The following is a 13,219-nucleotide window of genomic DNA, read 5'->3' as shown; positions in this document are numbered from 1 at the left end:
TTTGTGAGGACCTATGAAAACAAACATCTACCACAGAGCGATCATGCCCTCCGCTGAGAAAAAAGGAAAATATTCCCAAACTACCAACTCAGATTTGCACTATAAGTTTTAAAAATGTGTTTTCAGGCCCTGGTCAGGTTGCCCAGTGGATAAAGCGTAGACCTGGCATGCCAGAGGTCGCAGGTTCGATCCCAGTCAGGGCTCATAAGAGAAGCAATCAGTGAGTACACAACTAGGTGGAACAACTAAGTGAAACAACAGGTGGATGCTTCTCTGTTTTTCTCTCACTTTCTCTCCCCGCCCCGCCCGCCTTCCTCCTCTTCTCTCTCAAATCAATAAAAAAAATTTTTTTTTTAATATTACAGTGTGCTTTCAATTATAATTATTAAAATCATGTATCTTTCACAGATTAAAAATAATTCTACATTGAAAAACCAAGATATTCTTTTTTTCTCTTTTTCACTTTACTCTGTAAATTTATCAGACTCTCCCCATTTCATTCTCTCACTAACCCTGATATTATGTTTTTTTAAACAAAGAATATGTATGTTAAAGCTTACATATCTGATATTTATATTTTCTAATACTAAGCACACTTCTTAGCCCATGATAAATGATCAATAAATTAGTAATGTTATTAGTAACATTCATTAATTTATAACTATTTATATTTATAACATTTTCTACGGTGTAAATGTTTGTATCTACCCCAATATTCCTAAGTTGAAATCCTAACTCCCAAAATGACAGTATTAAAAGATGAAACCTTTGAGAGGTGCTTAGGTCATGAGGGTTAGAGCCTTCAGGAATAAAATTAATGCCTCTACAAAAGAGGCTCCAGAAAGATTCCTAGCCCCTTCTACCATGGTGAGGACAAAGAAGGACATTTTAACAGGTTTTTAAAACTGAGCATAAAGAAGCTGCTATATATAGCTCAGCATTTTAAGTTGCTTATCTTTAAAAGTAAAAGCAAAAGTCTCTTTGGAGTGATGAGAATGTTTTGAAATTATATAGAGGTAATGGTTTACCACATAGTAAAGTTACTAAATACCTCTGAATTGTACACTTAAAAAAAAGTCTTGTCGCCCTGGCCGGTTGGCTCAGCGGTAGAGCATCAGCCTAGCGTGCGGAGGACCCGGGTTCGATTCCCAGCCAGGGCACACAGGAGACGCGCCCATTTGCTTCTCCACCCCTCCGCCGCGCTTTCCTCTCTGTCTTTCTCTTCCCCTCCCGCAGCCAAGGCTCCATTGGAGCAAAGATGGCCCGGGCGCTGGGGATGGCTCTGTGGCCTCTGCCCCAGGCGCTAGAGTGGCTCTGGTCGCAACATGGCGACGCCCAGGATGGGCAGAGCATCGCCCCCTGGTGGGCAGAGCGTAGCCCCTGGTGGGCGTGCCGGGTGGATCCCGGTCGGGCGCATGCAGGAGTCTGTCTGACTGTCTCTCCCTGTTTCCAGCTTCAGAAAAATGAAAAAAAAAAAAAAAAAAAAAGTCTTGTCTCCCTGGCCAACGGCTCAGTTGGTTAGAGCATCATCTGGATACATAAAGGTTGCCAATTTGATCCCCCGTCAGACCACATACAGAAACAAATTGATGTTTCCCTCTCTCCCTCTCTCTCTCTCTCTCTCTCTCTCTCTCTCCATCTCACTTTAAAATCGATCAATAAATAAAAAAAAATTTAAGTCCTTTTATTAAGAAGCACATGTAACAAAAATAAAGGAAAAATACTAGTTGACACCTATTCTCTGCAGTTGTGTGATACATCTATTAAGATAAATTTTATCTTCTTCCTGAATATTAATTTGTCCTCTTTGGAAACCTCTTTTTATAGTATAATGGTAAAGAAAAAATATGACATGCAAGTTTTAAAAACTGAGGTTTTCTAAAGTCTATCAAAATGTGATAATATTCTCATTTATTTCATGTTTGTAATTTCCAAGACTCTGGTTTTGATTTTAGAGAGATCATTGTGCCTGAGGAGAGATAAGTGAATTAGAGAGGTTCAAAAATGGAAACAGACCTGTTGGGAAATTATTACAATAGTCCAGGTAAATGATACGGAAGGCTGGACATCTGTAAAGTCTGTGTAAGGTGAGAAAAGAGAAGAAGAAAAAAATGTTTCCTAGGTTTTGAATTTGAATAGCTGGGGAAGTGGTGGTGCCATCTAAAATAATGATCAAAAACTAGGGAAAAAGAAGTCTAGGACCCAGGAACTGAGAGTTCCAATTTAAAAATGTTAACTGTGAGATGCCTATTCAGTATTGAAGTACAGATGCCAAGCAAACATTTGAATCTGTAACTATGAAACTCAGAAGCGTTGAGGTATAAAGAGTGATGAATTTCAAGTCATAATATTATTTAAATACTTGAGACTGGAAGCAGTCATTTTGGGGGAGAGTTATAGAAAGAAAAGTGAGCCCCAAACCAAGCCATAGAGCACTCCTATAATTCTAGGTCCGGAATAAAAGACTAAGAAGAAATGGCCAGTGAGGTGGAAAAGCTGTTGTGCCATAGAAGCTGAGAGATGAGAAAAAGTTCCAAAGAGGAGAGACTAATCAACTGTGTCCAATATTGCTGAGAGAGTGGGCAGGTAAGATAAGGACAAACAGGGACCACTGGATTTGTTCACTTGAACTTCCATTTAATTGAGCACCTAGGATTTACTGGAGCTATGATAAGTCTCCTACAAGAAATATTTGTTCTTCACAACTCTGTGAGGTGAGTTTTATTACCCTGCTTTATAAATGTGGAAAGTGAGGCTCAGAGAGGATTAATAAAAATAGCCAAGATCACTGAGCTGAAATTCAATGCTCACTTCAGGTTGAGATAGAAAATAAACTCATTCTGGAAACAATTCTTACCAAAGAGTTTATATATAGTCCTAATAAAGCATGATTATTGAGAACTCTTAATTTGTTGAGAACCTATAAAAATTAGTGGTTTTTCACTATGCTGTACCTCTGAAACCAACAGAGAATAGAGAAAACTAAATTGAATGTAAACTGTAACTGAAAAATAAAAATAAATAAATCACATATAGTGGTTTTTTATTTTAAATAATAAGGTTTAAATTGAAAAATATTTGAGTTATTACATTTCACTTACACATAAGTATAGACAGAGCAAAAATAAAGTAAAACATTTGTTTTTTATGCACTTTAAAATATTTCAACCATTTTGCCATTAGAATGAGGTTTTTAATATTTATATTTAGTTTACTGGCTCAAAGAAATGTTTGCAGACCATTATCAAGGTTATAATTGGCTCACAAATTAGGCTCCTCTAGCCAGCTACTAAGATGCTTTCTACAAAACTGAGATTTTTTATCTATCTATCTATCTATCTATCTATCTATCTATCTATCTATCTAATGAAACCCACTGATAATATGATGCTTGTTCAAAATAAGATATCAGCATTCTTTCCAGAAAGCCAATATTAGGTTACTCTGAATGAAAGAGATAGGCTTGAATGTAAATGTAGGGAAATATTTCTATTTCTTGCATGAATGAGAACTAATTTTGTATACAAAGAAAAATGTCCAATCTCCATTTATGATAAAATTTACTTTCACATGTTCTGATTACTGAAAATAATTTACATTTAAAGTGCCAAATTTGCCTTTTCTTCCTAAACAAATACAATCCTTAAGAAATCTGTTTTCTAAAAAAATAAGATAAAATCAGAGCTTGATTTTCAACCCAAGGGTAACAGTTATCAAAATAACAAAGAGTGTAAGATGAGTACTTTCAGTGGGATGATTATTCTAAAACCCAATAGCAAATCTCCATGTATTGAAAAGCAGACGTAAATTATTCTAGTTCATTTTCTTAAAATCAGGCTGTTTTCTTTAAAGAGCAAGGTGTTAAACATTTACCAGCATGCCAGAAGCATTAGGTATATTAGCAAATAGCCTACTGACCAAAACCCTTTAGAATGGTCTAAGCGTCAGCCAAGATATTTTATAAGAGAAATGGTTAAGTAAACTATGGTTGAGTAAGTTTCTACTTTATCTTAAAGAGAAGCTGATGGAGGGCAATAACTATGTTTCATATATCTTTTAAGTGTTACTGAAATGACACATTGAATCACATTTTACTTTGACAAGATTACCCATCTTTCCAATATTTAAATTATCAGTTAAGGATAGTCTCTTTGGGCATATATTTATTAAATATGCTTACCTCCTATCATTATATCTACCACAAACCATAATAATCAGTAAGAAAAAATAACATACTAACAGAGCAAAGAAATGGAATAAAATTAGAAAGCAGTGACCAAATACATAGATGCAGAAAAGTCAAGAATAAGAATTTTAAATAAAGACAAGTGAAAGATGCCACACAAAGTTGAATGTATCATTTGCAATCATTAGTAATCAGAGGAAAAGATTAAAGTTCTGAAATTTCTATAAAGCCTAGTGTTCCAAACACAATTAAATAAAGTCATTCAATATTTCAAAAAAAATTAAGCAACTAAGTATCTTGGTTTTAATAAATAACAACTAATAATTGAATATAAAGTGAAGTGAATTCTTTCTCAAGTAAACTGTTGGGTCCAAAACCCATTGAGTCTATACTCACCGTTTTGTGATCATTAACAATCATAAGTTCCAAATATTTCATTTCTTCAAACACACCACGGGATGGCTATGGAAAATAAAAATACATGGTCAATGATAATAGCACCACCTCTGATGATGACTGTTCAGTTGTAGATTGACTTTGAACTTCAGAACTCTTTGCTGCCTATTCTATAAACACCCTTGAAGAAATTTGTTTAAGGAAATAGAAAAAAAGTGACCATAATGAGTAAAACATTCAAGTATTTAGAAAAGAACTATATTTAACTATCATCAAAGTACACAGCAAGATAGAGAATAGCTCATTGTTTTATATGATTTTATATATAAAAATGTTCTAGAGAAAAATGTATAGTATAGTTCTGCTAAATAAATAATCTCAATTTCTTTGGTACTAAAATGTGATAACAATATTCATATCTGTTGAAAACTTCAAGGAAAACCTGTGGAAAAGTCATTTAATAAGAATAGCAGAGTACATCTTAAAAAGTACTAATGTAGTAAAATAGAAACCTTAACTCAATGGAGTGAAATTCTAATAATAGCATAGTAATTCTTAAACGCACAACTTCTCACAGAAACCGATATCAACAATAACAACATTCTAAATTCTTCCAAATTTTTATAATTTCTAGATAATCCATTAAAACAAGGGCTAAGTATTTTAATCATTATTTGGACTTGTATTTCTTTTTCACAGACAATTACATGTCACTGATCAGTTTTTATTTGATAGGGGTGGACTTTAGTGAAATGCCATTAGCCCATGTAAAACATTATTACCAACCACATCTTCAAGAGTAAGCAAAAAGATATCTCTAATTTAAAAAGAAGAAAAAAAACCCTGTATCAATAATAAGCATAACATAAAGACATGATCATACAAAAGAGGATGACTTAACCTGAAACTAAATTTTTGATAATGGGAGGCCTAATTTTTTCACAAAACAATACTTGAACATTCACTTGAACATTATCTAAAATGTGCAATTTCCAGTATAATAACTCATTAAGTTATCTACTAAATTACCATGTAATCTATATGCTATGGAATTAATTCTTGGTTACATAGCCTTCACCATGTAATTACTAGACAGTCCTCATCATTACAGCTTTCTAATCTGTTATGAAAAAGAGTAGGAACATAATTTCACTTACAAAGCGCTTATACATTTATCAATATATGAGAGCCAAAATAGAATTGCTGACTATATAATTATATGATTTTTATTTAGTAACTATCATAACACTAATGGTCAAACAGATTCATTCTGTTCAGAAAAACACATCCAGCCTCAAAGTTTGGTATAACAGAGTTTTTAATTTAAAAGAAATAAAAATAAGCATGATTAGTCAATATTTAAAAACCTAACTCTTTCCCCTACTTCTCTTGTTAACAGAAATGTTTTATATGATGTTATATAAGCCATATTTTTTTAAAGTCTGCTGTATTTTCAATAGAAAAAGTACACTGCAATTTTTGAAAATAGAGCTAAAACAATACATTCCTCATATAACACCAGGGTTCATGGAACACCGTAATCAGTTTATTATCACTAACAGAGAAAGCTGAATAAAAAGCAATATGCCTATCAGACACAAATTATAGGGGTTTGTGGTTTGTTGCTTTCATGTGTAAGAGAAAACTGCCCAAGTCTAAACTGTTTCAGGTACACTTAGATACTGTGTGATGACAGGCAACAATTTAACGGAGTGAAATGGCCCCACCTGTGGCTCAATGCCACACTCACATTCACTGCTCTCTTCCGCCTCCTTCTCAACCACTGTAATTCAGACAGAAAGGGCCACTGATCACTGCTTTCCACACCTGAGCAAAAGAAAAGGAGTATCACAATTTACACTCAACTGTATTTCCATGGAAATATGTTTTTCAAATAGCATATTAAGGACTTGCAGCCTGAATCAACGTGAAGATGAAAAAAGTACATTGATCATTAAACATTTCACATTCTCACAATCACAAATATAATTCCATTTGAAATTAATAAATTATAGTTTAATTCAAACATCGTCAAAATCAATGAGTTGTTCAAGGCTCATTAGAATATGCATATTTGACCTACAACCACCTGACCCTCAATATCTGAAAATTTAAGAGAATTCTACTACTCTTAAGTCATTGTAGAATTAAAAATAACATATGCCATAAGCTTTTGCATAAATTATTAAAGACTTCTGGCATCTATATACAGAAGTAGTAAGATCACATACTGCAAAAAATCCAAAAGAAGCTTTTGCAAATCAGCGTGCTTAAGATGCCGCCGGGCCAGAGCCGAGGAGAGAGATGATAGCCATAGGCTGAAGAGCTGTAAACTGCCGGGGAAATTTAAGCATGGACCTCACTGTAAAGCACTCTGTTAAGTTTGGCCATATCCTCTGGTTCCTAATGCAGCTTTATTCCTGGGCCTCATATTTCAGTCTCCCCATCTGAAACAACTCTCCAAACCTCATTGCATGAAAGCCACCATTCACTCCACTGCCCACCCACACTGCTTACTCTAGATCTCAAATCAATCCTGCTTCCCAGCAAGCCCTGCATGTCTACGGAGTTCCACCAAGTCATAGTTCTTATTACAGAAAATAGAACGGCTTTTTGAATTAAAACTTACTGAGATTCTCCATTTGCTTAGAATATTGTCCTGCCAAGGTTTTCTGGATTATATGTGGTCGACCTGTGCTTTTCTGAAACAAACACAATTGTAGACAATTGAAAAGCAATATGTGATTATGCCTTTATGGAATAGTGTTAGAACTTTCTTTAATATCCTTCCTAAAATGGGGACATTTATATGCTAATGTTTTAGCTATCAAAAATGAAAAGTATATTGAAACTTTAATTTTAAATATAATAGAGCATCCAATTGTTCCAGTTTAGATAAAAACAATAGTTTTATTAACTACTCTTAAGTCTTGGCTTTTTCCAAAGCCATGAGTTGGAAATTCATAAGAAAGAAACACAAATGGTCAATGAATAGAAGAAAAAATGATGAATACTTTAATATTCCTTCAAAGTAAAAAAATTTTTAAAGAGAAGTGAATTTGTGCCTTCAAGTTGGCAAAGGTTTAAAAATTATAACCAAAGTTAATTATAGCTATAAGGCAGAAACCACTCTTACAAAGTGCTGGTTGGAGAAAATCGGTAGCATAGTTCAAAGAGAAATTTAGCAATTCTATCAACAGCCTTTAAAATATTAATATCCATTGCCCTAGAAATTATACTTCTAGAAATGTCTTATTTCCATGACTATTATTAATATTAGCTCCCATTACTGAGCACGTAGTATCTGTCAGGCACTGTTAATGAACACATCACGCAATTTAATCTTCTCAAGAACTCCACACAGTGCATATTTTATCCCCATTTTACAAATAAAAATATGGAAGCTCAGAGAGATACATTACTAAATTAAAATTATGTTATAAAATAATGATCCAATTTATTTTTTAAATGTGAAAATATATCATTGGAAAGAAGACTAGACACTGAAGAGTGAAGAGAAGTTCTTTCTAGGGGATGGAATGATGTATAATTACTGTTTAGTTCAGTTTGTTTATTTTTGCTTTTCCAAATTTCCTACAATGTATCAGTTTTATCATCAGAAAAAGAGTTTTAAAAAAGTGTTCTTAATAGATTACATAAAAGACTCACAGTAACTAGGAGTTTTACTCTTCATTTACTACTTAAGAGATACTGAATTCTCATTTGAAACATTCCATCTTTATTACTTAACTTATTGTAAAGCATACTAAAATTAATAATAATATTAATAAACAAAATATCAAAAAATCTAAATTGAAGTACAGTAAACTCTTAATTCCAGTAACAGGTGAAAAGATACCTAGAATAATGAGACTCACAACTGGATTAGCAACACAATTTTAAAAATGGACCAAAGTTTCAAGTACCGTTCCTTTCCCTCTACTGGTGGTGAAGACGAGGACAAATTGTTCCATAAAATGAAATACATCAGACAGAGAAGGACAAATACCATATGCTTTCACTTATATATGGAAACTAAACAAACAAAATAAATGAAAAAACAAAACAGAAATAGACTTATATATGCAGAGAACAGATTGATGGTTGCCAGATGGGAGAGGGGTTGGGAAGATGAGTGAAAAGGTGAATGGATTAAAAGTACAAATTGTTAGTTATAAAATAGTCACAGGTATGTAAAGAATAGCATATGGAATATAGTCAAAAATATTGTAATAACTATTTTTAGCTCTAGGTAGGTACTAAACAAATCAAAGGGATCGCTTTGTAACCTATATATTATAAATGTCTAACCACTATGCACCTGAAACTATTATGTATAACATTGAACGTTAACTATAATTAAAAAAAATAAAAATTGAAAACAAAAAAGGTAGGCAGTAAGAAGGCCGAAAAGAAAGGGCATTAAGCAGGTAACAATCATCCCCAGAAGAATATGATTATTGGTAGAACAATACAAAACCAATAGTCACATATATTTATTAATTCATCAAATCTACAAAGTTGCCCTGTTAGAGATGTATTGAAAAATTATCTCATTTTACATATTTAAAAATTCTAAAGCTTAAAAAGTTTTTTTTGTTTTTGTTGTATTATTTTGTGCCTTAGCTTTTACTTTATTTTGCTTTTTAGGGTAGCAGGGCTATTAATTAATGTCAGAAATCGAAGTTAAACTTTTGCTGAGTCAAATTATTTTGCTGTATACAGGTTATCTACCTATCACTGGAATTGTACAGAAAAAATATTTTACTGGATCAAAATAGCTTCATCTAGGTGGGACTGTCTCATTACGTTAATATTTTTAGTTACTAGCTGAAAATAATACAGCATTATTAAACATTTACTATTTAAAATTTAATGACTTAACTGTCTCAAATTTGAAATTTACCCATATTCATATATTGCCACAACAAAGGAAATGTTTGTTCAATTGTTATTATCAATAGCCTACATGACTATTATCTGTTTTAAGTTTTATTTTATCCACATATGGAATCTCTAAAGATAAAAATCGGTTCTGCTCCCCATCAAATGATTGCAATATTTTGACTCGATCCCTCTCAAAATATTTTCCTAGTAGCAGTTGTTTTCACTGACATGACTTCCTTATTGTTACCTCTCAGTGCCTTCATCCCCTGCCAATCCCCCCTTTTCCACTCATCTCTAGCATGGGTTTCTCCAACCTGGGTTTCTCCAAGTTCCTACAACACACTGGGAACAGCCCTGCCTCCAGGCCTTTGCATTTGCTCTTCTTCTGAAACATTCTTGCAGCTCCCTAATTTCTGGAAGGTCTTCATTCAAAACTGCTATCTCACTGTGTCTTCCCTGGATAGTTAATATGAAGGTTTAACTCTACCTGGCTTCATTTTTAATCTTTAGCATATATCGCTGTCTAACATAGTATATATTATTACTTATTCATCCCATTTATTCCTGTCTGCCCCTGCAGGCTATAAGATCCCTTAGTCTCGGGCTCTATGTCTGTTTTGTTCACCATTTTATGCCTAGCACCTAAAATAGTTCCCACCATATAGTAAACTCTCATTACAGTATTTGATGAGCATACATCAAATTTAAATTTGGTTACCTTTTATTAGTGATCTATACTATTAGAATGTCTTGGGATATAATTGACATATAATATTGGATATGTATAAGTTTAAGGTATACAACATAATGATCTGATATATGTATATTTTACAAAATGATCTCCATAGTAAGTTTGGTAAACACCTATTATCTCACATGATACAATTTTTTTCTTATGATGAGAACTTTTAAGATCTACCCTCTTATGCCCTGGCCAGTCGGCTCAGTGGTAGAGCATCAGCCCGGCATGTGCATGCCTCAGGTTCAATTCCTAGTCAGGGCACATAGGTGAAGCTCCTATCTGTTTGTCTACCCCTCCCCTCATCTCTCTCTCTCCCCATACTGCATACATGGCTCAATTAAAAAGATTTAGCCCTGGGTACTGAGGTTGGCTCCATGGCCTCCCCATCAGGTGCTAAGAAGAGCTCGGTTGCTAAGCAAAACCCCAGATGGACAGAACATCTCCCCCGGTGGGCTTGCTAGGTGGATCCCAGTCGGTGTGCATGTGGGAGTCTGTCTTTGTCTCCCCTCCTCTCACTGAATAAAAATTAAAAAAAAATATCTACCCTCTTATTAGCAACTTCAAATATACAATACAGTATTGTTAACTATAGTATATACCCATAGTTTCCAACCACTGGCCTGCCAGAAATTTCATGTCAATCCATGAAAGAGTTAATCACCCTGATGTTGTATAAAGATTATAGAGTTTATAATCTGGTACCAGTCCACAGAACAGCAGTTGAAACCACTGGTGTATATAATACTCCCAGAACTTAATTCCAACTGGAAGAAAGTACCTTTTAACCATCTTCACCTATTTTCCCCATTGGCTTCTTGTAATCACTAATCTATTTCTGTTTCTATGAGTTAAGCTTTTTTTAGATCCTACAGATAAGTGAGATCATACAGTCATTCTTTTCATCTCTCTATCACTGACATATCACTTAGCATAATGCCCTCACGATTTCTTGTCTAGGTTGCTGGCCTGTGCATGACTCCAAACATTATATCCTTCCCTGCCTCTAAAAAAACCCAAATATTATACAATGTAATCATAGTTCAGCCCACAAATTTCCCCGCTGAAGATTCTTAGAGTAGTGAAAGTTAAGAACAGTGGTCCCCAACCTTTTTTGGGCCTTGGACAGTTTAATGTCAGAAAATATTTTCACGGACCGGCCTTTAGGGTGGGTCAGATAAATGTATCATGCGACCGAGACAAGTGTCAAGAGTGAGTCTTAGACGGATGTAACAGAGAGAATTGGTCATTTTTTAAAAATAAAACATCATTCAGACTTAAATATAAATAAAACGGAAATAATGTAAGTTATTTATTCTTTCTCTGCGGACCAGTACCAAATGGCCCATGGACCTGTATCGGTCCACGGCCTGGGGGTTGGGGATCACTGGTTAAGAACATGCTTCCAATGTACAATTATCTAAAGTAAAAGTGCAAATAAAGGCTAATGTAAAGGAAAAGAAGTTAGTCAGTACAAAACAAGATGTCCTCTCTGCTCTCTCTCTAGACTGGAAAGAACTGTCTTTCCATTCAGAAAACCCAGGTCTGTTGCATCTGATCATCCCTTACTGGTGAGTGGCCTAGGATGTGCAGCTTAAGCTTTAAAATTCATGGTGGGTCATTCTAAATTTGAAAAGAGTATTGTGTAAAAATGCACAGTTAAATCTACATTATGTTCTCTTTATTGCTCAAAGACAAAGATGCTGAAAGAATACAACATCATAAGGAAACTGATGTCACAGCCAGACCTACCTCATCATGAATCAGCTCCAGTGGTTCAATCATATACACAAAGGTATTATCTTCAAACATACCACTGCAACATAAGAAACCACACAGGAAGAGAAGGAACAATTATAGCAAACAGCAAGAAATAGCAGATGAGCTTCAAACTGTATCTCTAAAGAGTATATCTAAATGAATACCTTTATACTGCTTTAAATCTAATTCATATGTCTGTATCCCACTGTGATCCCCACACTATACTAGGTAGCATATAGGCTACACAGGGTATTAAAAGTGTACACCAAGGAGCATACAAATTATACCTGATATAATTAATTTTTGAAATTAAACGGACAGATTAGAAGATTAATCTGGGACTGGCCTACTCATGCAGCTCCGTGATCGCGCGTTATCATTCCAGAATAACGCACAGCTAGTTCAAATTTCTTGTTATGCAAATCCAATCTCATCTATAAGAAAATAGTTAGGCTCTTCATGTGTAACAATAATCTAAAACCATTTGATTCTGAAGAAGCAAATTGTGAATTTCCATTAAGCAATATGACTCTGCTGAAAATCATATTGAATTTTCAGAGATACAGGATTTTTTTATTATGTGCAAAGATAAGATTTTCAAAATCCTTTTTCCTCCCATGAGCATAAATAGATCTTTACCTGACGTGTGCTTTGTTTGGGTCTAAAGACGCCTACAGCTGGTTTTTAAAGCCTGCCTCAGTGCTGATGCATGAGCTGCTCTCGTTTAGGCCCACCTTCACCTGGCTAACTCCTAGTTACCCTTAGGTCCTAATCCAACTGATATGTCCGCTGGCATCTAGGTCACCATATAAGTCCTTCTCCTTCATAGTGGCCACCAAAAAGGCAAATTAAACATTAATCTGTGTAATCATTTGTTTAATCTCAGAATCTCCTACAAACCCTAAGTCTTAAGAGAACAGAGACTATGCCCTCCGTGTTCATCACTCCATATCCAGTCCCTAACACAGGACTGGCGCAGGAGAGTCACTACAACCCATAGCTGTGAAAGAAGGGATGGAAAGAATAGATGGACGGAAGCAAGTTCATTCTCCCGCAGAGAGGCCCACGTACTGAAGTCCATTGCAGGTTGACAGAGCCGCCCTGGAGCCCTTGACACCTCGGAGGCTTCCATGATAGTAACAGTGCTCTCCACCCTAAAAGCAAAAAAAAAAAGTTGAATTGAGAAATTATGCTTTCTGCATCATGATTCACTCTTTGGGATGCTTCTGTAAGGCAAAAAAAAAAAAAAC

General features: G+C 34.7%; 1 protein-coding gene across 3 annotated transcripts in view; it reads right to left on the bottom strand.

Moving 5' to 3' along the window:
* ADAM23 (ADAM metallopeptidase domain 23) overlaps positions 1 to 13,219 on the bottom strand; it is a 165,556-nt gene that overhangs the window by 55,972 nt on the left and 96,365 nt on the right. For all 3 annotated transcript variants that reach the window (XM_066345766.1, XM_066345765.1, XM_066345767.1), the window contains exons 5-9: positions 13,041 to 13,123; positions 11,961 to 12,024; positions 7,212 to 7,284; positions 6,333 to 6,409; positions 4,583 to 4,648 (exon numbers count right to left, since the gene is read on the bottom strand). In XM_066345766.1, coding sequence (XP_066201863.1) covers positions 4,583 to 4,648; positions 6,333 to 6,409; positions 7,212 to 7,284; positions 11,961 to 12,024; positions 13,041 to 13,123 — 363 coding nt within the window. The remainder of the gene's footprint in view (positions 1 to 4,582; positions 4,649 to 6,332; positions 6,410 to 7,211; positions 7,285 to 11,960; positions 12,025 to 13,040; positions 13,124 to 13,219) is intronic.

This window comes from Saccopteryx leptura, chromosome 7, assembly GCF_036850995.1.
Source record: "Saccopteryx leptura isolate mSacLep1 chromosome 7, mSacLep1_pri_phased_curated, whole genome shotgun sequence".
Classification (NCBI taxonomy): domain Eukaryota; kingdom Metazoa; phylum Chordata; class Mammalia; order Chiroptera; family Emballonuridae; genus Saccopteryx; species Saccopteryx leptura.
This window is presented reverse-complemented; position numbering and strand designations above follow the sequence as displayed.